Source organism: Scomber japonicus, chromosome 12, assembly GCF_027409825.1.
Source record: "Scomber japonicus isolate fScoJap1 chromosome 12, fScoJap1.pri, whole genome shotgun sequence".
NCBI classification, from domain to species: Eukaryota; Metazoa; Chordata; class Actinopteri; order Scombriformes; family Scombridae; genus Scomber; species Scomber japonicus.
This window is the reverse complement of record NC_070589.1, coordinates 8,587,407-8,614,464: the sequence shown is the minus strand read 5'-3', so window position 1 is coordinate 8,614,464 and position 27,058 is coordinate 8,587,407. Positions and strand designations below refer to the sequence as shown.

The 27,058-nt window shown below is 40.5% G+C and overlaps 1 protein-coding gene across 1 annotated transcript in view; it reads right to left on the bottom strand.

Annotated features, from left to right (window-relative positions):
- Window positions 1–27,058, bottom strand: part of carmil3 (capping protein regulator and myosin 1 linker 3) — a 95,780-nt gene that overhangs the window by 59,890 nt on the left and 8,832 nt on the right. The window contains exons 3-12 of the mRNA XM_053330646.1: window positions 21,228–21,278; window positions 18,623–18,682; window positions 18,408–18,529; window positions 15,668–15,762; window positions 15,164–15,234; window positions 14,885–14,958; window positions 8,379–8,454; window positions 6,982–7,070; window positions 4,963–5,057; window positions 3,672–3,758 (exon numbers count right to left, since the gene is read on the bottom strand). Of these exons, the coding sequence (XP_053186621.1) occupies window positions 3,672–3,758; window positions 4,963–5,057; window positions 6,982–7,070; window positions 8,379–8,454; window positions 14,885–14,958; window positions 15,164–15,234; window positions 15,668–15,762; window positions 18,408–18,529; window positions 18,623–18,682; window positions 21,228–21,278 (820 nt within the window). The remainder of the gene's footprint in view (window positions 1–3,671; window positions 3,759–4,962; window positions 5,058–6,981; window positions 7,071–8,378; window positions 8,455–14,884; window positions 14,959–15,163; window positions 15,235–15,667; window positions 15,763–18,407; window positions 18,530–18,622; window positions 18,683–21,227; window positions 21,279–27,058) is intronic.

Genomic DNA, 27,058 nt, shown 5'->3' with positions numbered 1-27,058 from the left:
TCCCTAATTTGCAGCGATTAGGAGGGAAATGAGGGGAAGAGGGGACAGGGTGTCTAATCCCCCCCTCCATCTATCTATCAGCTGCTTAATTCTGCTGGAAGTGGGGACTTTTGGAAACCATCCGGTTGGTGTGAAATTGTCAAGCGTGTGTGGGAGCAAAGGTATCGGGGCATGCGTGACATATCTGCCTATTTGCATGTCTGATTAAGTTCTACAAGACAATGCATAGGTGTGTGCATGTATGTGTGTGTGTGTGTGTGTCTACTGTGTGTGTGTGTGTGCTTGTTTGAGCATGTGTGTAGGTGTTTCAGAGACAGTGAGGAGGGTGGGGAGAGGGAGAAAGATCTATAAATATTCAACAAAAAATGCTCAGCCCCTGCAAAGTCATACCAACACCCACCATTCAAGGTCAGCACCACATCACTGCATTCCCCCAGAATCACTGTGTCAACCCACTGCCTTTTAAAATCGCACCTACAGTAGTGTGGTCTCCCATTAATAACATACACTAACAGGATATGGGGCTGTTATCTGTAGCATATGTATTACACTCAGGTTTCAGCGTTGTTATTATATAGAACGCTCCTTCATCCATACTTCCCTGCAAAAAAAGAGACTAGTAACTGCAGAGACGAAGCAGAGAGTGTTTAACTGTTAAATATCTCCACACAGGTATTAAGGTGTATATAGGTGTAAATACTCTGCTTGGAACAATAATGTATGCCTGATGTGTTTTTTCCTCTGGAAAAATATACATAATTACCACATTAAAATCCCTGAAATGACATCTACTCCTTCTCTCTCATTAAAAATCCCAGAATCTATGAATATGTAAATATATTTCATTTTAAAAGTTTTCCTGCTGAACACACTGTGAAGTCAATTCTCAGTGTTTGTGCACTGGAGGTTTTAAGTTTCCACATCACACTTGGCCTTCAAGACTAGTTGTGATGTCACAAATCATGCTTGCAGGTCCACCACAGAATATCGGATTTTCAATGAGAACAAAGAAACTTTCCCCATTGAGCAGATGAATGTGTAAACAACCTTCTGGTGTCAAACTCTCCACATTCATCATTCTGCATTGTGAAGTTCAAACTTCACCAACAATAGGGACAAGAAGAAAAACACATGGGAGACTTCAAGGTGTTCAAGCTGACCAGCAAAGAGTAATAGAAAGGATGTACTCATTTCATTTTATGCTGTTTTAGCCTAGTTATAGTTGCACACAAAAGTATTACATAACCAACATGATAGCTAAAAAGAATGACTATTGCACTCTGCCTTAGGAAAAATGCAGTTGTTGTTCAAACAGAAGGTTTTCAACTTTTTGTTCAAGTTTAAAAGGGGAGATATTATGCTCATTTCCAGCTATTTTTATTTTGAGAAACCAGTAGAGTAGCTTTGCATGATTCACAAAAAAATCTCCTTTTATCACAGCTAGCCTCAGCTCCTGTCTCTTTATGGCACCCCTTCTGATGAGTCCACTCTGTTTTGGTTGATCGGCTTTCTGAAAGCAGTCATATCAGAGTTGCGTTAAGTTACTACTGATGCAAACCCAACATTTCCTGCTTTATTGCTTCATATTCATAGTCATTTTAATGACTAAACAAGGGACTTGTTCCTCATCGAATTAGCAGTGCTTCATTAGCGGCACAGAGAACCAGATGACACAACAACATCTGGAGATATTTGTGTCTGTTGAGTGGATCAATTAGAAATAATGCAGGGAGGAATAGTACAAGCAGAAACAGCCATAGTGATGATGATGTTTGACTAAAAGCTGCAGATGACCAGCCTCTAACTGGTAAACAACTTATTTCACTTTGCTGTGCTGTGCAATGGAAAAACACTTACACAGCCTGCCAACTCAACTTGAGTCACGGCTTGGCATGATTACCCCCAAAACAATGAAAAAAATGCCATAATGTTAGTGGAACGGAGCAGTGAACTTGCACACTACGCTTGGATTACATGACCATATAATGACATAGAGCTGAAAAAAAAAGTTAAACCAAGCGTTTAGAGTAGACTCAAGCCTGTGCTTTTTGCTCACAGGGATTGCTTCTACACATGCTGACACTTTGCCACATTTAATATGAACATCTGACATTGAAACAATATATATATATGAGAAAATAAAGGGCGCTTTCACACCAACAGCAGTTGGCCCGAGACCTCCAAAAAGAGGTGGTCTCGGTCCGCTTGATTCTGCACTAAATGCCTTCCTACGTGAAGATGAGGGAACGTCAATCGGGCCAATCTTGATTCATTTGCAGGTGTGAACGCGGACCACACCACAGCCGGTACGCTACATAGTAACAATTTTACTGCCTGGTGCGGATCAAATAATTGAACTAGTGGTGTGAAAGCACCCAAAGAAAAACATAAAATGTCCCCTTCAAGACAATAAACTATTTTGATTATTTGTAGTAAAGTCCATAGTATTTAAATTAATCTCTGTTATGCTATTTGTCTGTCTGCCTGGCTACTATCATGTTTCTATCGGAATTTTACAGTTTAGTACAATTTTAAGGTAGCTTAAACTTACCTGCCAATCACATGGATTCCATTACAGTCATATAGCATTTACTGCTACTCTGTTATGCTAGTTAGTTTAGCAGGAATTTAGCTGTATTGTTTTTCTATCATTGGATTCATATATATTCTCTTGTACCTTAGATATGGAGAAATTAAATTACCACATTAGTTCAATGAAGTGAATATTTTTCAGGGGCTAAACTCAATCAAATAAATGTAGTTTTAGGTTTAGCTAACGGTAGCTGTATCTATCTCATCAGCTAGATTTCACTTGACAGAGTTCTCTTGCTTTAGCTTTTGTAGTAAGTCCAATAGTAGCTTGATGAGTCCAGGGTGATACTGCAACTTGGCTTGGATTTAAGCTATTTAGGAGCTTTACTGTCTATATTGTGAAAAATTATCTTTGGCTATATTAGAGAGGCAATGGCTAAGTGGAACACTTAGTTATTAGCTTTATTTTGTAGTTAAGGCATGACCTAAACATCTTTACGTGATTTTATGTATCTAAAATACTTAGTTACTGTGTTTTGCCTTTGTCAGGCAGCACACTTCTCTTGCAACTCAGTAATAAATAAATCATAACATCAGCTAAATCAGATAAACGTCTACCATAAATGCCATGGAAGATCAAAGATGCTATGAAATAAGCTATAATGAGCAAATATGCTATCAAGATTAAGCTATAAATGTATGGATTTATGTCTGTATCAATATTATCCTTTAGAGTCTGCTGTAATACTAGCGGATGGTTTTATTGTCTGGGATAAAAGCAATAGAACTAGGACACTGCACTAATGCCTATGTAGGATTTTAGGGGGAAAAACAGATCAACTGCTTATGATTCTGACCTGATTATCATTTGGTAGATGGATCATACATTACCAGCATGGGTCTGTTTATCTGTGTAAGTTCCAGCCACAATAAATCTTCATTTGGGGCTAGCAGGGTGGCCTTATGGTTAAAGAGACTGCTCTTTAACAGAGGAGCTGGGGTTAAAAGCATACACTCTGCTGAAATGTCCTTGATGATTATACCCAATCTAAAACTTAATTGGGCATTCATTCACATTTATGTGTTTGTGTGCAGTGACAGCCACTAGGGGTTGCTGTGTGTCAGAGGAGTACTCCTACCCTTAGAGGACAGGGAAGTCTTGGAGAGATTGAGGAGGCGAAGGCCTTTGTTGAGGCGACACACTTGTTGAATCAGGTTGGACACTCCTGGTATAAGGAGAGAAGAGGAGACAAAGAGAGAGGGGAGAGATAATCATAAGAAGAGATTAAACAGAGAGAGAAGAGGAAAAAGAAACATGGAGGGGAAGACAAAAATAGCTTCACTTAATTAAAAAAAACACACAAACACACAAAGGCCTACACTATTGAGGAGTTATGAGTAAGACTGTCAAGTCAGCCCACACACAGCTTTGCCACTTGATATCAAGCTAATATGCAACCTCTCTCTATAAATCCCGTCCAAAACATACACATACAATATATAAATCATACCCACAAACAATACACACATACTGTATTTTACAGTTTCTCCCACATTCCCAGTGCAGACACAAACCCATATGAATACCATATGCCAAGCCAGATTACATAACTCACAGTTTCAGCTCAGCAATCTTATTAAAACACATTGCAGCAATGCTAATATAACAAAAGGCTGTGCTTTATTAAAAATCTATTGTGATGTCATTCTAAAACCTTTTTTCATGGTTACTGCATCTTCTTTCTCAGTTTTTATTAATCTGCATGTACACAACAACAACAACAACAACAAAAAAACACAATAGGCCCAGCACTGACTGAAGGTCATTCTTTACTATGATTACGTATATTATTGAGATGGTACTTAAAGCTGCATCACTTTTGTGGTTGTAATCACAGTAAAGTAAGTCCACACACTGTTTATACACACATAAAACACACACTCACAAGTAAATGGAGCGTTGCTAGTGTAGTACAAATAATCTATTGAATTTATGGGGTGACATGTCAACTGCAAGAACAAAAGTAGCTAATGAGTGATACTGACATGCAAGCATGCACCCTGGAAACCCTGTGTGTGTGTGTGTGTGTGTGTGTGTGTGTGTGTGTGTGTGTGTGTGTGTGTGTGTGTGTGTAAATAAAATAAGTTCACTTTGTCTAGCGAGTTGTGGGCGAGACAAAAAAAATAGAAGTATTTCTCTAAAGAGACAGACCACTCATAGATACAGCATGAAAGATAGATGACAGAGAAAAAAAATAGTAAAAACAAAGAGAAACAGAAAATAAGGGTTCTGAGAGGACAGAGATTGATTCTGAATTCTCTGAGAGCAAACAAAAGCCGCGGCGAAGTAAAAGCAAAAGAACAATCAGAGGAGCCCTGAGAGAGCCAGCAGTAGGAGGGAGAAAGAGTTCACTGAGTACAGACTAGTACCTTGGTTGTCTAACGTGTTGTGAGCCAGGTTGAGGGAGTGAATCACGGACGCCGGGTTCTCTGACAGTGCCGACGCCATTTTCTGCGGAAAATCCCTGGAGAGAAAAAAAAATGAAAATGGGTGTTTTTAGAGTGAAATTGAATGAGCAACTTGAGTATGAGAAATCAGTAAATCTCTTGGAAAGATTACCCTAAGTTGCCTAAATGCACCAAGTTCCATATTTACACAAATGCCAAACAGCCTGCTAAAGAGAAGTATTGCCCCTTTAAATCCCAGTATTATCAGGGCTCCAAATTAAATTTATAAACTATACTTTTTGCATATAACCACAGATATGTGACTGTAGCACAGTATCAGAACTGTCAGGTAGTGAAAGTTGTCATTAAATGCTTGGCCAGATTCTTTGGCTGTGTCTGAAATCACTCTGTATTTCCTACTATACTTCTACTAGTACATTTACCCTCTGGCATTGTATTGGAGTGTATTTTGTACAGTTTATATGATACCTTTCGAAAATTTCACAGTGGAACAAGAAAAGTAGTAGTATGTACACTCCGTTCAGCTAACAATCCCCTAATGCAATGCTCTATATTTTATAGCTATAAAAAAAAGACTATTGTTCAACTCTACAGCTAAAAGGTATGAAACAAAAGGATTTTGAAGTGTTGGAAATTTCAATTTGTTGCTCACTATTGAGTAAAATATTTGACTGGTACTGTATATTATATAGAGAATCATGAAAGGGAGTCATTTCTGACATAGTGTTAGCTTTGCATACATGTACTTATCTTCTGACAAGATAATTTTGCTAATGGCGCTAATTAGCTCATTAATTTAGCTTTTAGAGACTAAAAATAAAGTATAATTTTGCTATTTGGACATAAAGCCAGACATATTATTGCTGTCAGTATCAGATACGCAGCCTTAATATGAAGGTCATATTATATATTCTTGCATTTTCCCTCATATCTATTGAGTGTGTACTGTGATCTCTTAGCTAACGGTTTTTCGTTTACAGACCTAGCTTTGGTGGTTCACTCTCACTGTTCTGCACCAAAATGGTAGACATGAAAAGTGAGTGGTGAGCTGATGAACACAGTGGAGCATAAAGCAGCTAAAGAAACAGATTTTTTTTGTTGTTGTTGTCAGGGGTCCTTGGAGACCAAAAGTTAAAAATAGCTTGAATACCAGACTTATGTTTGTGTGGTGGCCAGCAACAATATGGCTCCAAATTAAAGCTGTTCCGTTAGATGTGTAAAGAGACAACTGTGTGCTAGCATGTTTGCCACAATTTTGTTTATAGTTTGTTCCTCTTAAAATGTGTCAATTATTTTAAATGACATATCAGAAAGTATATTCACTCTCACTCACATAGAGTTTTTCACCGTCAGCTGTTGGTGCAGCACTTATAGAGAGCCTCTAATACAAATTGCCCTCTCTTTTGGAATAGGTTTAATAAAATAAAGTGTAAAAACTTGGAAACATCATCATTATGCTGAAGTAAATGATTATGCCCTGACACAGCCAATTCATCTCAATTAATACTAAATAAGGAATGCGTAGAAGGTGAAAAGTCATGCTAGGTGAAGCCTAAAATTTTAATAATGTTTGAACGGAGAAACAATAAGCCTGTCGCAGGCAGAGCAGAGGGAGCTTTCGTGGTTAATGATGAAAGAGTGGAGGTTAAGAGAGGTGAGAGGGGGTGAAAAAAAGGAGGGGAGACAGAATTGGAAAGGTCAAGACAGCAGAGAGAGAGTGGGAGGGTGAGGAGGAATTGAGAGATGAGATGAGGTAGATAGAAGTGAGAGGAGAGGACAGAGGCATATAGGAGAAGAGAAGAGGAGAGAGGGAGAGAAAATGCTGGGGATGGGAGGGGGAGTAGAGCAGACAAAAGCAGAGAGACGGAGGAGCGTTTGAGAGGCAAAGGTGTGAGGAGAAGAGAAGGAGTGGAAATTGAATTAAACAAAGAGAGGTGACAGGTGAGGTGGCAGATGATTGTCAGGCAGGAGGAAACCTACGATTTAAGTCCTGCATTCTCCAGAGTGAGCTCCTCCAGACTGTTGGACTTGCTGACTGTGTGCAGGACCTGATCCACCACCTCCGACCCCTGGAGACAAATAAAAGAACACTTGTGAAGCTTGTGACACGAGGCCTCAAGTTCACATGAAATTGACCTTATGCGCATTAACATTAATAACTTCATAGACTTGATTAGATTTTGAAATCAAGTTTCAAAATAAGAAACACACATTTGTATTTAGCATGATTTTTTTTTTTAAATCCCTAAAAATCTATATATCCTCAGTTGTTTCCTCACTATAAATGATGGGCCCCTACATACAGTAAACACAAAACTTGCTGCCAGATTTAAAACAATTGTTACCATTTTACATGAGAGATTTCTGTGTTGGGGTCATTTCATTAGTCTGAATTGGGTGGGACTGAGTTAGAAAAAAGTGATACACACATATGCACCAATCAACAATTTTATGTTCGTTTTCATGTTTTTCAGTATTATATTATTATAAATATTAATAACTGAATATTTTTAATCCGAATTTTAACTTTGAGTGTTGCTTTTTAGCCATGAACATCTAATATTATAGAAATGTACTCAATTTTGTGTGGAGTTTTTTTTACCACTAGAATACTGTAACTATGGAGCAACGTTTTTTTAATGAGTTGGCCCCTTTTCTTTTGTTTGTATTGTGTACACGCTGATCAGCAGTTGGTCATGTGCGAAGATGCACGACAATATTCCAGCAAAGGCAGTGAAGAAGAACATGGCAACAAACAAAGCAAGACTCAAAAATCATATTTGTAAAAAAAAATATTTGTTTCTTGGTTAGAAACCATCAATGTAAACATAACTTTTGTCCATTTCCAAGAAAATATGACAGGGACTTTAATGATCACTGAGGTGAAATAATTTAATGCACTTCAATCACAGACTGATGCTGCTTAATCTAACTTAATGCTAAGCATCAATCATTTTCATATCATCTTAAATTGGTGCTTAAAGCCATGCTGAGGACAAACTCTTTAAAGTCCTGTCTTCAAACTTGTTTTTATAGACTATTCTTGATGTTTTATTTAGTATATATAGAGTATAGAAAGGAGATTAAATTGATATTCAAGGTTGGCCTTATGTAGACGATGCATTGGTGTAAATTAAATGTTATTTTAAGTTAAGAGTAAGAAAATGTGAGCTGATGCCAGAGCTTTGAACATATTTGAACTGAAGTTGGGCAAACGAGCACTTAAACGAGCAGTTTCAATAAAATAAAAGTCTTCTCATTACACACAGACTGGCAAAGGAAAACTTAAAGAGATAAAAAGATCAAATAAAGTGATGAGAAGTCGACATCTGGCTGAAGGTTTATGAGTGAGGAAGATTTAAAAGAAGGATAGTTACAATGCGCATGTCTTTGCAGTACAGCTTGGTGAACCAGGTGTTGTACGCAATGGATGCCACGATCACTGCCAAGTCCCTGGAATGGACACACACACACACACACACACACACACACACACACACACACACACACAGAGAGACACACACACACAAACAGATAAAATTCAAATCTTTAAATTAGCGAACTCCATCTGCTCAAAAACCATTTGATGTCATTGATCCATAAATTCACATTATCGTGGGCCAAACTTTTTCTTTGCTGCCCGTTTTGTTGAAAGCAGTTTATCATTGTGACACAGAGAGAACGCTATCGGCGGGGCTGCTTTCTGAAAGATGACTGATACCGCAGCCCCACTGAGGAGGAGAAGCAAAGACTGAAAGAGAAAAAAAAAGAAGAGGGAGAGATATAAAGATCGATGGCTGGGTCAGTGGATTATTCAATAAAGCCACAGTTTGATCCCAGCTGCAGACCTCAAACACTGCTACTTCCACCGCTGTGCAAACAGACACAGCACCCCACAGACCTGTCCTGTGGGTGTGTGCGTGTATGTATGTGTGTGTATATATGTGTGTGTGTGTGTGTATTTTGTGTGTGTTTGTGAAGGAGAAACAGAAAGAGAGAGGGAGAGTTTTAAAATCCCCCAAGGTCCAACTAAAGCCACACTGCTGCTACACCTGCTATACATCATTGAAAAACAAGCAGCAACAGAGAGAAAGAGAGAATAAACCCAGTCAGAGAGAGAGAGAAAGGGTGGAAGAAGAAAGAAAGAGAGAAAGAAAAAAATAAATAGAGAACAACAGAAAGAAAATACAAGGAGAAAGAAAGAAAGAACAAACAGCAGAAAGAAAGAAAGAACGGACAACAGAAAGAAAATAAGAAAGAAAGAAAGACAGAAAGAAACCAAGAAACCAAGAAAGAAAGACAGAAAGAAACCAAGAAAGAAAGAAACCCAGAAAGAAAGAAAGAGGTAGAGAGGAAAAAGAAAGAGAATACAAAGGGACAGACAGACAGACAGACAGACAAAAAGAATGAACGAGGAAAAGAATGAATGAGGAAAATATAAAGAGAAAGAAAGAGAGAGGAAGAAAGAGTGTAATCTAGTGAGGGAGGGTCCTGGTGCCAGTAACTGCAGTAGCCGAGACATTACAGTTTATCTCAGAGGAGTAAAATGGCTACAAGCTGTGTTCCTTTTCCATTGTCATGCCAGCCATCAGAACAGTCAACCCTGACTAACACAGCTGAGCCTCTGTATGTGCGTGAATGTGTGTGTGTATGTACAAACACACACACTCTTCCTATGTTTGTTTCACACAACAGAAGTGTATCGAGGTTGACAGTGTGTGTGTGTGTGTGTGTATAAGTGGATGACAAGATGACAAGATGTCAGGATTCATCATCAGCGCTGGCGGTTGATTCATGTTTGACAGCAGGACATGTAATTGACCTCTATGATGTCTCACTCAGTCATGCATGTGTGTGTTGGCGTTCATGAGTCGTCTCGTTCATGGACAAGCACACGGGGGACGTGTTGGCACAGCAGGTCAATCTGTCGCTGTTTACTGTTTATTTTGCACGCTTAAATTAAGATGCAGGACTTAAGATTTTAAATTAAGAGTGAGGGGTTAATGTTAGATTGAGTTTTAGGATCATGTTCAGGGTTAAGGTTAGAATTAAGTGGTGAGGGGTTGGGTTAAAGTGAAGGTTAGGGTACAGAATAATGTGATATACTGTTGATGGTCCTCACACGTACGTATACAAGTATATTAGCGAGTGCATGTGTGGCCAGCCATGAATTTTTACGATGTACGTTATTGATCCTGCTTTTCAGTCTGCATAGAAAATGAGTTGTTCAAGTGGTGCAACTTAGAGACCATGCACACTGCACATGCACACCACACATGCAAATGTTGTGAATTTTAATATAAACAAGACCAAAAAAAATGTTTAAAAGGCTGCTTGAAAGTTTTTCATGGCAATCTTACAAGGGTACTCTACTGATTTCACACAGGAAATTAGAATACTTATCATGAGGAATAATACCACACAGACTGAAAATGATGGGAGAAAATAACTGTCATCATTGTGGTTTAGAGACTTTTACAAACTGTATGTATAATTAGTTATTTGTATTATTGGAATTGGAGAATGAAGCATTTCGGGAGTCTATTTACACATCATTAAAATGCATGGTGTAAATGCACTCTGGGCACACTGTGGTCAGAATGCGATCATATCGATCTCATTTAGGAGGTGGTCAAGCTCGTACAGTAGTCAGATCTCAGACAAGTGTAAATGTAATCCATACAGCGTGACCACAGTCATTAGAACACAGCTAGTTGAAAGGTCACACTCAAAGCTAGAAGCAGTGGCAGTAGCTAGAAGTCTTCCCTCGCTAAAAGTGATTTAGGAATGAATCCCGTCCATTCTTGGCACTGCTCACTATGAACTGGGTACAAGCCATGATTATTGACAAGCCCCCCCCCCCCCCCCCCCCCCCGCCCTGCCTACCTAATTTGCACATTGAGATCCAATTGAGATAATGAAAATGCCAATGCCAAGACCCATGGATTGGATGTCATTATCCAGATACAGATCACATGTTAATACCAGCCTCAGCTACTGCTGCATTGAGTTTAAACATTCAGATTTAAATTAGTCTCTTGTAAGTCACTGAACTTTAAGGAGGTACATGCACATGTGCATAGAAAGAGTTATTGGTTGCTGTAATCAATCCTTCGGGTCATACTGGCCATTAAGAGATCACTTTAATAGTGGAATTCAAATGTAAGAGCTGGAGGACAAAATCCAAAGTCCCTGTCCTGTGCAAAAGTGTATTACAAAAACTAAAAAGGAGGCATTAGCAGTATGAAAATGGTCTTCTTCAAAATGAGTGTTCTTATATTAAAAACATCTTTCTTTGTGTTTCACCAGACAGAGAATCCTATACTCTTTCAGTGAACATATGAGAAGGTAAGTGCTTTGTTGAGATAGACTTCTGTCTCACTTCTGAACCGGTCCTTTGAGGCCTGCCAAGCTGCCTATCGAAGGCTGCAACATCTATTACTTCCTACAATACACACAACATTAAAATGATGATGATTTTGATATTTTTAGATTGGGAATCAGAGGTGGCACTGGAGAAAAGGTCATAGGGTCCTTCAAATCAAAGTCTCCCTGGCAGCATGAATGTGCTCAGAAAATTTCATGGCAGTAAGCCTGTTAGATTGTGAAATAGCTTGTGGGTGCAGTTGAGGGAAGTCATCTGTAGTGTCCACAACAAGCAGGGTTAATTCTCTGGGGAGCATGAATGTGTCCTATAAATAGCTTGGCAATTTGCCCGTTAGATTTTCACATTTTTTTGTAAGTCTCTAATTGGAGTGATACCCACAAAGTCAGCAAGGGTCACAAACAACATTATCATTTAGCCTGAGGGGACAATCAATATTTACAGCATCTCTATAACGTTCTAGCCATAGAAAGGGGATATTTTGATTTAATTGATGGGATTAGAGTAAAGGTCACAGGACACTGAAATCATTATAGAAAGCATCTTCTGGGCACCATAAAAACTAATTTTACAGCAATGTGGTTGATAGCTGGATCAACCAGTTGGAAGATGGTTGGATTTTGAGGTGCACCAATGTCCTGTATTGTTATAAATACACTCTACCCCTGTACAGAACATGACTCAGGTTATTTGACAGTGACAGGTGAAGCTGCATTCCTGCTTCAGGAATAGGAAAAAACAAATCAGACAGAAAGTGAGAGGAAAGTTGGACAGTGCACTCAGGATAGTGTTTATTAGTTTGTGTTTGTTTGTGTGTGTGTGTGTGTGTGTGTGTGTGTGTGTGTGTGTGTGTGTGTGTGCGAGTGTGTGTGTGTGTGTGTGTGTGTGTAACACACAGCGGAATGACTGTCAAGCCAGCTGGTGCCCCAATAAGTTCTCGGGGCAGTAAGGTGAAACATTCTTTTCCTCACACACACCAACACAAGCACACACACACACACACACACACACACACACACACACACACACACACACACACACACACACACACAGAAACGTATGCCAGGACAAAATCTCTTGAACCAAATTCACACAAACACAGTCCTCTCTACAACATGATGACAACTTGCAGTGGCCATTTTTTCAAAGCAGACGGGACCAACAGAGACAGGCAGACTGTGTATTTATGTGTGTGTGTGTGTGTGTGTGTGTGTGTGTGTGTGTATGTGTGTGTGTGTGTGTGTGTGAGAAGGATGATGATTCAGACAGAGAGAGAGAGAGAGAGAGAGAGAGAGAGAGCTGAGGAAATGAAAGGGGAAGAAAACACAGGAACTGGATAAAAAGAGGATGAGACAGGGCCAGAGAAAAAGGTGTCCGCTTTCAGTCAGGAGGAATAAACGGAGGCAATGTTTGGACGGGCAGCAGTCAGCAGAAAAAGCATCAGCCTGTCGCTCGCAGTAACGGTAGACGAGCCCAATCAAGGGGAGATGGAGGGAATGGAAATGTGAAAGGACAAGAAAGGGAGGAGGATAGTAATGCACCACAAATAGCCTTTGGCACATGATCACGGAAAGGCCGATTCTTAGAACCCTTTTTTCATTTATTTGCACCTTTTCTCTCCCTTCATCTTGCTGGACTGATTTTGTTCCCTCTCATTGTGTTTTTTTTTTGATTCCTTGTGTAATTTTGTCAAATCTTTGCTTCCTCTACCAATTTCCAATTCTTACAGCCTCTCTCGAAGAGCGAGGAACGAATGTTTAGCGTTGAAGTGAGGTCTCGAGGGAACAATAAGGAATAAGGAAGATCTTTAAAAACAACATGGGCAGGCAGCTTCTCCTGATGTAGCCTCTCTCTTTATCACACACTATTTAATAATATCAAAAAAAAAAAATTCTGAGGAAAAAGCAACCAGCGATGCAGTGATCTGGGTTTCTCTGGATATGAAAAGCATTAATATATTCATGAGTTGCGGCTCCAATCATGCTTCTATGAATGGCTTTTTTTTCATATTTACCAGCATAGCAAGACTTTGCTCCTACGATGAGATATGCATTTTTAAGTGAGACTGTATCCTCTGCAGTCGGGACATTCCTCAAACAAAAGACAAGAGAGCTAGGTTGAATTCTCTTTTTGCATGTCAGCTGTCAAATCTTTTTATGATCGGCGGCACTCAGGTATTGTTTAGTCTTCCTCAACGCGTCTGGAAAAGGAAACAAGGGACTTAAAGAAATAAAATACCAACAGGGAGGTAGAAGAGTAGACATATGTCATCTTATTGCTGTTTCCAAGTATTCCATGTATTCATCATTCCCCTTGTCTACGATCTTCCAAAATTTGTACTGAAACTGAACAGAGGCAGACTAATACGCTCAACATTTTATCCAGGGAGGGGCGATGTTAGACAAACAGCCAGTCTAATGTCAGAGGAGACGAGGACTGACAGCCGATGTGATGCACAAATCTGTGTTTGCAAAGTGTTGTGATGCAGAACAGAGAGGACAAGTCTACAGTGCAGTCAGGAAATATCAAGACAATGATATGTTTTTATTGTTTTGGGTTCTGAACTCCAGCAATGACTATAGGAGGTTTCATGGGCTGCATTTTTAATTAGGGTAACTTTAGATTTCAGTAATGATTGAATGGTGATATATTGTATGTGGTGGTGGTGGGTGGTGGGAATAGTAGTAGCTGCCTGTGCATTTTAATAGCACAGGTCCTCGAGAGCCATTCGGAATTACTCTTGCAATGATCACAGGGGCCGCAAACACACTTTGAGTATCTACCCCATCAGGAATGCAAGGAGAGAACTATCTGTTTACAGCGCACCCAAACAAACCGGCTGCTTTAATAAAAGGAGGCTAAAGAAGATAGTAAACAACTGTGCACAACATGTTAATAGTAACTCGTCCGGTGTGTGTAGGGTTGGATCAGGGTACGGATGGGTATCGAATGAAGACCTCAATTGGCATCGGTATCACTTTAAGGGTACTTGGATTGGTACTGGTATCGTAACAATACCCAGCCCTACCCAGAGGTGATCCTCTTGATACTTCCTCTGCCATCAGTTTGACAGTTTTTGGTTTTTAAGGGAAACTTATTGGACAGATTACATCTACCGCCACTGTCAAGTCGAAATTTTAACTTGTCAATACTTCAACTTCCAACCAAGTGACTGCTAAACAAATAATATCCCATCAACAGCTAACTAGCACACAAATATACCACCTTAAAATGAGCACGTTAGCATTGTCATTAGGAGCAAGTTTGTATTAATTTGTCTGATTTCTTTGTGTTCCCTAAATGAGCCCTGCTGATTGTAAACGCTCACAAATTAACAATAAAGACAGCATTTTAACCTCATTTGAATTGCTTCATTTCAAATCTAATGTGCTGGAGGACTGTAGGGCACTGCTATACACTACTATCTATGTAATTATATTTTTCCAAGCAGTGCACATTGAGCCCGAGTGTGGTTAAAAAGTCGGTAAACTATGTCACCTGCTGTCAAGATGGCTGAAATCCAGTAAGTTGAACTCTCTGTTGTCCTGACTGTGGTAGATGGTGTCAACATCCTGGAATGGAGATGCAGAGAAAGAAGAAAGAAAGAGAAAAAAGGTGAGAGAGGAAAAACAATAACAGAAAAGAGAGAGATATGGGATAGTGACATTAAAGAGATAGCCTAGTAGCTTTGTTCAGCTGCACAAAAGATAGCAGTAGAGTATATCTAATAACACATCAAACAAGAATGGTTTTTGTAAAGTGTGTTCAGCCTCCTACCCACTGCACTTCTTCTTTGCAGCCTATTCCATTGTAGTCACACAGAGCTGCGTAGGTCTCCGAAAATCCACCTGGAAAGGTAAAGAGGAGAAGACAACAAATCAATCCAAAACCAGGCCATAACTGATCAGAAATGGCAAGGATAGAATAAAGCTGTGTAGAGGACATATGAAGGAATGAAGAGGAGAAAGGGTGCAGACCAAAGATGAAAGAGGACGTCAAAAAGAGCGAGACAGAGATAGTCAACAGAGACGGCGGGGATTAACTGCAAATATTGAGGTGAGATGAAAGTATTGCACCATGAAGGAGCTCTTCTTGTAGATTAATAGGATTACTAGCAGAAAGGGAGTGCATCCAGCAACTTTGGTCCTCTGACCCACTTAAGGATTTGGTGTGAGTCAGTGAGCCAGCGAATGGGTGAACTCTGCCGTATATGTGTGTAGGTCTATATGCATGCAAGAGTGTGTGTGTGATGATGACACACGGAAAAAGTAGATGACTCACCGCAGGTTTTCTGGGTGTCTAATGACGACTCTGAGTTTGGTGAAAACTTGTGACTTCCATCAGTTAAGTCACCTTCTGCTCGACAAATAGGAGGACTGGAAGACAGAGAGAAAAGAGGTCAAAACAACAATGAGTCCACAGACATGCCAGCAGCTCTCTGGGACTCCACGCATTGAGGTGCCTTGAGCTAAATGTCAGCATGCTAACACGTTAACAATAGCTGTGTCCAAAATCCACACTACACATAAGCAGGTTTTGAGTAGAGTTCACACTAGAAAAGAGACTAAACTAAATGTGCTCAGAACAGTAAGAATGCAGATTAAAACTTTTCTATCACAATGCAAAGCACAACAGAAATTGAGAACCTACGTGCAAATGTAGCTGCAAAAAACTGACGTGTGTTTGTTGATTTTTTTTTTTTTGCACACTTACAGCAAAACAGTATACTAGGTCTAGGACAATTAGTATATACTGTTTACAGGAGGTATACAGTATACATGGTATGGACTTTGGACACACTGAATGGAAAAACAGGCTGATGTTTAGCAGGTATATTTACTAAGATCACTATGTTAGTTCAGTGTTTTGGCAAATATTTGCACACAGAGCACAAGGCCGGGGGGAAAGTCATTAGTTATGCAGGTATTCAGTCAAAATACAAAATATTGGACAAATCAAAACTGTGAGCAGAAGACAGCGTTTGGTAAAAAGTTCAATTCATCCTGGTGGGGTATGAATCTGTGTACTAAAAGTTATAGCAACTCATCTGATAGTTGTCTAGATATTTCACTCAAAACCACAAATTCAAGCTTGAGGTAGTGCTAGAGGTAAAGTGGAGCTCACCAGATTCATCCAATCCAAGCTGCTAAACATCTATCACCTTCATTATCTATGTTTTCAGGATACTTTACCTGAATTCTTGAGAATTGGTGATGTGATTTGAAGGCATGCAGTCCAAAATACAGGCAGGTGAATAGTGGATGGTAAATGATGCTGACCCCTCCCTCATCTGCTGCTGCTGACGTGCCATTAAGCAAGACAATGAACTAGCTGCTTAAGTGGAGTAATTCAATGCCCAAGTGATTATACACTGGTACAAGGCTGCTGCCAGGTGTGAATGATTAAATGTGCGTAACCCTCCCGCTGCCGTCCGGCCCGCATCCTCCAAAACATTGTTATGAATAAACACATTCTCAGTCAACTTCCAGTTAAATCAAGCATTAAAAGGTCATTTGACTTACAAACATTCCGGTCCAGAATTAGCCTATGCCTACTAAAATGCACCACAGCTGCATAATATTTTTTAAATTATACCACTGTCTTACTTGTCTTGGCAAGATGCTAATTTGTAGACTTGTTTTCATTGATTATAGCTGCTCCAGTCAGAATTAAGATGGAAAGTGCACGTCTGCAGTGTCAAAACTGCTTATGGCATTGGTTTCCAAGTGAATAAATAACACGTAAACTGTAAAATTGGATCCCTGGGATGCTGTTTGAAGCTACTGTTACTCCCTGTTGCAATTACATAAAAAAGACAGATATTTGGGAGCTTACTTCTTGTTCTCTTTTGAATTCTTCTTTGACAAAAAAACCAACCAGTAAGCAGAAAAGAGTATGGACTGGGATCATAAAGTAAACACCGTGTTCGCACTTAACACTACGCTGTACCTGCTCAAGCTTTTTGATAGGATTACGCTGCTATACTGTTGCATTCAACACACACCATCCTTAATCCCATTTGTCAACACATCACACACACACACACACACACACACACCTAACCACATCCATGACCTTAATCCCCACCTTATCTCCACAATCACCATCCGCTCATGGAGAGAGTATGTGTATGCGTGTGTTATCTTGATACCATCTGCATCATGTACTTCAATGCAGCATCGCCAATCAGTTACAAGACAGCACAATCAAACCCACAACAACTTCCCTCCCTTTTGTCTTCTCCTCTCTCTTTATTCTGTTTAAATGCTCTCACTGGAAGCAATCATCTACAGTGGCCCTAATGGAAAAGAGCCATTCTGAAGGATGATAGAGTGCGGAGATAGCCTTGTGCGGGTCAATAGTCGGAGCACAGTCAATCCCATTGCTCTTAGAAATTGTAGATGAGACCCAAGAGAAAGGGGAGTACACTCTGCCTTGCTTGCCTGCCCACCCATACATTAACATGACCATGGGACAAACATTTTCGGCACTTGAACTCAACTCTCACCAGGCTTTTCTTTGGAGTTTGCCCTCTGTACTTCCCTTTTAAAGAAAGTAAAGAAGCCACACAGTGCCCGATTCAGGATTCTTAACTGTGTAAGAACAGCTTTTTGACTGGCAGCATGAGTCTGTATGGCTCCGTCAGTGACTGTGTGTTTCTGCTACTCACTGTTTTTACTACACAAACAGCTTAGACTTTTTTTTTTTTTTTAAAGAGCCATCACAATGCCTTCAGGTACCAGCCTACTCAGTGTCAGCTGGTTGATTTAATCCCAGTGATTGCTGGGTGTTAAAGTCTAACCGTGACACAGAAACGGGTTGGATGCAAACTGCTGCAGTACAAGAATGCATCTTGGCTGCTGAAGAGGAAAGCTGCCCAAAAGTGAATCTGCCAACTTTGCCAACGCACTGTCGAGTGCTGTTAACATCGGCCAACTTGTCTTCACTCCTCAGAACACACAATACAGAAACAAAAAGGCTTGTTTTTTTGCTCGAGGCGAGGATGCTCAGTGAAGCTTACGCATAAATGGAGTTGTTGAAGACTCGGGAGAGGGCATAGTTGATGTGGTTGACCATGTGATCTAACTGGTCCTGGGTCTGCAGTCTCAGGGAGAAGGTAGTCTTGTCTGTATCGATGACAACCTGCAGTGTGAGGACAGGAGAGGTTTTCATAGTAATACTTTGTATTGATTCACGGTCCAAAAAGCAGGAAAACTTTGTACTTTAGTGTGTCACCTGATGCTCGGGATAAGTATTCATCGCTCTGATTTCCAAGAAGTTGAATGTGACCTCCACCTGAAAAACAGCACAGAAACATCACTGTGATCAAGTTCTCATTTTATATAATCTTCAAATGATACACACCTTTCTTTCTTTTTTTTTTTTGCTCTAATTTAGGAATGTGGCAACAGTGCAGACAATGAAACAGGTCTGCCAAACTTCAACGACTGGGTAAAATTATTACCCAAACTTTTAGCTGAAAACACACAGTGTACAGACCATTTTGTGGTTTCATTTTATACTATTGTATTAATCATCATTTTTTCAGAGATACTTATTGCAACTTTCTACAACTGGTTATCTTAAAGATGGAAAATAATCAAAGCTAATGCCATCCACGTCAATTCTGCACATGCTTGCAAATATATTGTCGTGTGGCTCACCTGATTTTGGCAGACATAGAAAGACTACTGCTTGGCCTGGAGGGGAGGGTCATTTCACAAATTCCAGACCCACTTTCCACCAACCATGCCATTATAGGCAAACAAGACTAGACAATTCCACAAATGGAAATGTTGCACAGTAATCTCCTTTTTCCTTCTTACTTTTCAAATGTTATCTTTTTGTGTCTAAGTGACAAATGAGGACAACAATTTTTAAAATTGGTCCAAAATTGAGCGACAGCACTTCAGCCAGCAGCCACTAAACAGGCTGAGATGTAATCCAATGGGGCGATTGCACACGTCAATGTACATCCACTAAAAGTGCTAGTTTTTGCTATCGACTCACCGGCTCAGATTGTTGTTTTGAGTGTCTGGCAACAAACCTTAAACCTTTTTTCCTTTATCTTTTGTTGGATTTAGTCTGTTTGCTATTGTGTCGAATCAAATCTTGCTCAAGGAGAAGTCTCTGAAAGTCTAGAGAGATCTAGAGAGAAATCTAGAGAGTCGAGTTGTTGTCGAAATCATCTAAATATTCAGAGAGTTGGAAAGAGGAGTGCCGGGAGGAGATTGTTCTGTTCGAGCACAGAATGCAAAGCTTGGTACAATCTTAAAGATTTTCAAAGTCATGGCTGAATATTTAAACGATTTCAACAACAACTCAACTCTCACAAGATTTCAGATGGAGACTTCTCCTTGAGCGAGACTTGTCTAGACACAACAAACAGACCGGATCAAGTAATAGGTAAAGAAAAAAAGTATGTTTTCCTCTCTATCCTTTTCATAATGTTGTGAAACACTTGTATTAACAATCTGAGCCTGTCAGTGGCAAACAAGCTCTGTTAGTGGACGTACATTGACAGGCCACTATTGCCTCATTGGATTACATTACAGCCCATTTCACGGCTGCCGGCTGAAGTGCTCTCGCTGGACCCGTTTCAAAAACTGTTGTCCCTATTAGTCACTTAGACACAAGTGGTCTTTAGGTTATTAAAATAATCTTATTCCACACCGTCTGACAGTATTACATAGCATGTGTATTATTTTGTTCTAGTTCATTATTTAAGCTAAATGATGTTAACATTGAGTCGTGCATCATCCTAGAGACAGTTCTGCCTGACGTACAATATATCCACTAGACGTTTAAACATCATTTCTTAGGTTTGAGCAATGTTTAGCTACACAGCATATGCTTTTAATAAATGATTCACCAGTAGGTCAGTGGGGTTTAAGAGATTATTAAAGTAGAATCCACATGTGTTGCACTTTATGGCACTTAGAGTAGGGCAGATTCAAATGTCACAATATTTTTGACCAAATACCTTGATATCCGTATTACAACAATAGTTGTAAGGATGATTATTGATACTTTCACAAAATATTTATACAATGATGTTTTTGATAAATAACCATCAGTAATGTTTATATAATGGTTGGGTAAAGACAAATAATAGCTTTAAAAAAAAAGGCTTCACTTGACTGTAATCCAGCCAATTTATAATGGACCAATTATTTTTTCACTGAATTAAATACACTATATACAATCGTCTATAATGGGATATGAGATTTTGTTCATATCAGCCAGCCCTATTGTTTGCTTCTCTCTATTGGACTTTATTGCAGTAATGTCACCACATTCCCACATTTCAGCAATTATTTTGGCATGCACATTGTTGTGGGTAACTCAAAATGATTGTAAAAAAAAACTATTTAAATAAGACCCAAGTTAAAAAAACCTCTAATCCTTAAAAGGAATAGTACAACATTTTGGGAAATACACATACATTTGGTAATAATCTATTCAGAAACCAAAGTGTAAAAACAACCATAAACTAAGCAGCTGCAGGCTGTAGCTTCATATTAAGATATGAGACTGGTATCATGGTTTCATATAAATCTGCGCAAGAAAGCCAATTAGCATATTTCCCAAAATGTTCAATTATTGCTTTAAACCACTAGCTTCATGCCACCTGCCATCTTCACCGTAATCGCCATCATCCCCGCTATCGTTCCAAAACATAATCACTACAGTCATCATCGTTATCTCTTCTCTTGTGCTCTGAAAGTCTGTTACTTCTTTTTTTTTTTTTTTTCTTTGTCACATCTTTTGCGAATTACCATGAGATCAAGACTGGCAAGTGAAAGCCATAAAATTCCACTGAGAGTGGGGGAACATTTACCTTGGTGGGCACTTTGACAGCAAAGAGATACAGTCTCCATGTTGCCAGGACCTGAGGGGAGAACACATTCATTTTTCTGTCACAGAGCAGGAAATGCAAAATGCAAATCACAGCAAAAAATAGCACAGTACAAACACCCCATAAAGAGAGCAAATCATCTCTGCAGTTCATTGCAATGGCTCGTAAGTCATACTAAGCACTCAGGACATTAGCGGGCTAATGATGATAGTGCGTGTGAGTGCGTGTGTGTGAAAGAAATATTGTGGCTGGATTGTGAGTCATATGACAGTCCGATTTATCGGGTGTAAGTTGTGTTGATGGAACTAAGCAGCACTTATTCAACAGATGCTTCACTGCATCAGGGGCGAAAACTAATGGTGATACGAGGAGCGAGCAAAGTGGGAGAAAGAGGACAGAGAAGACGAGAAAAGTAAGTAAAACGAGAGGTGTGCTTTTGCCAAAAGACAGGCATTACCATTTAAAAGTGTCTGGGGTAAAGTAGAGATGGAAAACGTGAATATATTCACATCTGCCTATGTAATTAATCTCATTCATAATTCAAAAATCCGTAATTAGCATACCCTATTGCATGCACTGTGCATCCCTATCCCTCTCTGGCTCTCTCTCTTCAATTCTTGGCCACACTTTCTCTTTTGCTCTTTTTTTTTTTTTAGCTGGGTTTCAAATTCCATTCCTGTCTTGTCCATAATTCCCTCCCTTGCATCCTGTCATTCCTCTGATTTCTCTCTTCATCTCCATGGAAATCTGTTTATTTCTTCTTTCTTAATCCCTAATCCCTCCATCTCCCGGTGTGCCACAGTGGCCTGTCTGGTTTGCAGCCGCCTTAACACCTCTCTCCACCCCTCCTGCCCTCACCCTCTTCCCCTCGCCTCCCATCTCTCCCAACTCCCAACTCCCCTGTCTCCTTCCTCGATTCAGTTTTTCTATTCTTTTTCTGCTCTGTCGCTTTCAATTCCTCAAGGTCTCTCTGTGCTGAATGGCTAATGGCGCCCCGCTGAGTGGCAGTGAGAGGGAGAAAGAAAATGAAAGATACAAAGAGGGAGCGAGGAAAAGAGAGAGAGACAGATAGATGGACAGAGACACCAGATTCCCCTCCTGATAATAAAGTCTTCAGATTCCCATCCTCTATACTACAACAACTGAGGACCAAGCTGGCCTCACATCAGCTCTGCGTCTTAACTATATAGACATCCATAACAGACTCCCACTGAGTTGAGACAGCGGAGAGAGAGAGGAATGAAAATGAGAGACTGAAAAAAAAAAAGGGAGGACGCAGATACCAGACAGATACCAAAGACCCCCCCACCCCCGCCCCCGTCCCTGCCAAAAAAAACACACTAAGCCAGAGGAGAGGCCTTTAGAGAAGATTGTTAGTCCAATCACAGCACCTTGACAAGTTTGAAAACTCTGTTATATAAGTCACAAAAGGGGAGGGGGAAGCGTAATGGGACCTTGAGGCTCACAGAAAGAGGAGAAAAAAAAATGATGGTGAGAAAATGAAAGACAGAAGCATCCTCTCCCATCAAAAAGCCTCGCAACCTGACAGATGGTCTCATCATGTAAACAGAGGCATCAATAATGCAGGCCCCTCTGACGGGTGCCGATTTGATCCTCCGCTGCTGAACAAGGCCTCTTGTGTAGGGTTTCGGCTCTCTTGATATATCATTATCAGCCCATTGAGGTATCATTAGAGCCAATCAATATCCAGACAGTTATTTTTTGCCTTCTTGGACGGGGCATGTGCAGAGAAGATGGGAACTAATCAGAGGGGTATTTATTCAGATATCATATGAAACGGTCATCTGAAAAAGAGGTTAAAAAACATACGATTTTAGTAAGTTAAGTAACAAAATATGGTTTCTTTCTGAAGCATACTGTAGAGGTCAATTGTCCAACTACTAAAATTAATTAGCACAAATAGCCAGAGATAAACTAAAGCCCCAGTAGCCGACTTTAAAAAAGGGACCAGATTTTTTTTTTTCCTTTCATGTGGCTTTCCAGCTACATCCTCCTTCACGGATCAATTGAAGATCCTAAAAGCCGCTTGAAGATTCTTTTTTTTTTCTTCTCCCCCCGACCCAGGAAATCCTCCGAGATGAGATGGTCGACTTTTTGACCCAGCCAACCGCGGAAACGGCAGGTGACAAATTTTGAAAAAAGTGATGAAGTGGAGGCGAGAGGAGAAAAGGGCTGGTAGGTGAAGATGATGGGAAAGGGGTACAGAGGTACCCTTGCTGTGATGGCACGGTGTCAGAAGCTCTAGTTCAAAGGGGCGGCTGGCCTGTGCCCCGAGTGGACAGCGAGGGCACGGTTGGTGTGTGTCACACAGACTGTGTGACTGTCTGTGTGTGTGTGTGTGTGTGTGTGTGTGTGTGCACAGTACGTGCGCTGAAAACAACAACTGTATATTTTCTCCGGCGGTGTGTGTGTGTTTGCACGAATGCGCAGCGCAGAGGGCAGAGGGCGGGGGCTTATATTAATCATAAGCTGTCAGGCTCTGGGTCTTGCACTTCAAAGGAGATGGTGCAAATCAAAGTGTGTCTCTGGGTCGTGTGTATGTGTATGAGAGAGAGAGAGAGTTTAGAGAGAGTTGCAGTGATGCCTCAGAGGGAACAAGCTGAGGATCAGTGCCAGATTTGGCCGCCTGCGGTATATCTGGCTTGGCCGCAAGGGCATTTTAAAACACACAAACACACATGCATACACACGCACAGTGCAAAAAAATCATAGACATTCTAATACAGACATTTGGATAAGTCCGGCATGCAAGTGCAGTAACACACACTCCTTTTGGACAGTCATGCACGTACAATTATGCACAATACCCTGCTAAGCTGGCTTTGGACTACACTTGACTGTTTCTCGTCTCTCTCTCTCTCTCTCTCACTGTGACACACACACACACACACAAAGTCAGCCACCATCACTCAAGTGAACTCAGCATCATAAGAACACAACCCTGTCATCAGTCAATCTGTCAGCTTACGTGCATGTGTTTGTGCGTGTGTGTGTAAGTGACGGGGGGGGGGGGGGGGGGGTGTTTGAAAGCACAGATGCCCTAGGTCTTGCTTCAAAAGTGGACTTTAGAGTGGTGGAGGGAGGGAGGGAGGGAGGGGGAGAGAGAGAGAGAGAGAGAGAGAGAGAGAGAGAGAGAGAGAGACCAAATGAGAGGAAATAAATGCAAAGCTCAAAAACAAAACACTTCTTGTTCCAGATTCCCTCATAAAAACTAAGTCCAATGCTTCTAAATCAAAGAGATGGCAAGCAGGCGATCCTTAAGCCAGAGGACCTCTTAAAGAGAGAAAGACGACAGCGGAAAAAGAGACAGATAATGGGAAGAGGTTACAGGGGTTGTAGATGGAAGAAAGAGATGAGTGTACGAGATGAAGAAAAAGGGACTGAGAAGTGGCAGGGATGAGAGGGGGGAAAAAATGGGAGAAGAAATTTAAGTGTGGGATGGAGATAGAGAGTGTGGAATCGGCCAAATGGATGGAGGAAGAGGAGAGGGAGGAGGAGAGGAGGGGTGAGTACAGGAGGATCAGGACAATAAGAGAGAGGGAGCAAAAGGAGAGAAAGGAAATGAATAGGATGGAGAGATAGAGGCAGAGATATACTTTGTGTGCGTTGGCAGGGCTAAAAGGCAACGCGCTCGTTCAACCTTCGTCTCCTCCTCACGGGGGGATGAGAGAAGGTCAGCAGTCGCACTTCATAGAATCTCTGCCACAGGCTACCAACATGTGTTATGATAATTAAAGAAAGGACGGCTCTAATTACAGCAGCGAGCGCTCGCCACGCGCCATCAAATGATAAATCCGGATGACTCCACGCAGTTCATCTCCACAGGGAAGAAGCCGTGAAACTAACATCGTGGATAATATAGATGTTGGCCATTACATAAGCATATTACACTTAAAGAAAAAAATTGGGTGGTGTTGACAAGGCGGTGTAAGCACTGAGAGAATGTAAGATTCTGCCGCTAGCACGAGCCCCATCTCTACTTTACTGCTTTGTACTCGGCTTTCTTTCATAGTCCAACGCACAGTCGGATTCCCCTCTGCAGCAAAGTGTCATCAGAGCAGAAAGCGAGGCCTGCTTCCACCGTTTAAACTGTACAACACGATTATGCAATTCCTCGAGTCTCTTGCTTTACACGGCGTTTACCACCACTCCCGACGTGTGTGCCTCAGTCAATCTATTCCCCGTCCTGCTTGGCTCAGTTGTCTGAAACATGAACCTCGTACAGCGTTTGAATCGGGACTTGGTTCTCAGGAGACTGCAACATTCTCCCTCCCCAAATCCTTTTTTGTATGGTGTGATTATATAGCGATGATGAAGTCATAAAATGCCACAAAAAGAGCTTTTGGCAGTCTTCCTGGTTATGATGAAGCAGTTTTGTTGCTTTGGATGCTATATTGTCCTCTGTGCCTACAAGTTCAAGATGGTCACAATCAAGGAAATGCACCAAATCAGTAATAGATATAGCTCAAGCAAGATTAGGGAATGATAAAAAAGTAAATAACAACACTTGTAATTGTCAGATGTAATGATCTCAGATTGATAGATACATTTGTCTGTGTAGGAGAACCAATTGTGGACTCTTGGCCTCAGTGTCAATGAAATCTGTCTCCATTCACCTACCGACACAGTTCTAAGTGGGCGTTATAAAGAATTGGGGCTGCGTTGGTAGCAGTGTGTTGCCTCAGGTAATGATCCAGGAACACACTGCGGGTTTATAGGAGGCAAGATTTAACAACTCTGGAAAGTTATCACATCATATTTTGTTGCAACAGCCACAAGAAGTAAAAGTATGTAATGTACATAAAAGGATCAGACAAAATGTTGTTACCTTTCAATGGAATTTCATGCAGTATAACACCACCCACTATGATCTCGATAATAACAAAAAACATAAAAGCATCACATTCCAAAAGCAATATGTATGAGCTTTCTAAAAGTTGAATTTAAGATAGCAGAGCTGTTAACCACCCACAGATCTCAGGATCAGTTTGAAACATTACAGCAGAGACAGAAGACAGACATCACTCTCATTCCAATAGCTTCTTTACCTTATCATATGCTCCCACTCATTGTATAACTGTCCTCCCACTTATACAAAGCAATCTAGCCACTGAGAGCTCTATAATGACCACATCGAGAAACGTGTTAGGCCACTGAGTGTGTGGAAGTGTGCGAGGAGGTTGCCGGCGGAGACCCAGCATCTTTCTTAGCTGCAGTCAGGCCTGCCAACGATACACGATTCCCAGGGTATGATAGTTAGAAATAATTTAAGAGCATGGCTGTAGGTGAATATGGTAGTAAAGTTCCAAATACATCTCACACAGTGGACTCTAAAAAACACCATGACTACACTACATTCCCTTTTTCACTGTGTGGCACATTTTTCAAAGAAAGATAAGTCCTATGGATAAAGTTCAAGTGGATCTGTTAATGATCAGGGTTCATAGAGGATTCTATACCTGTACCCCATACTTTGCTCTGGTATGGACTCGTCATCAATGGGTAGACCCAGATCTCTACTTACTTGCAGGGAATATATCATACTCTTTACTTATTTAATTGGAAAATCAGCTGTCACATCTGTCAGGCCTAGCTCTAATACAAGTGACCTACTATGTTTTTTTTAATGCAGTTAACTCTTACATACTGTTCAGTGTCAAATTGCAGCCATTTTTACATTTGACAGTTATTTTAACTGGACTTTTGTGACCCACAGTATACAGTCCATTAACCAAACAGAAGGAACAATCAAACATTTATTAATGACTGATGGGAGAGTTTATGAGTGTGAA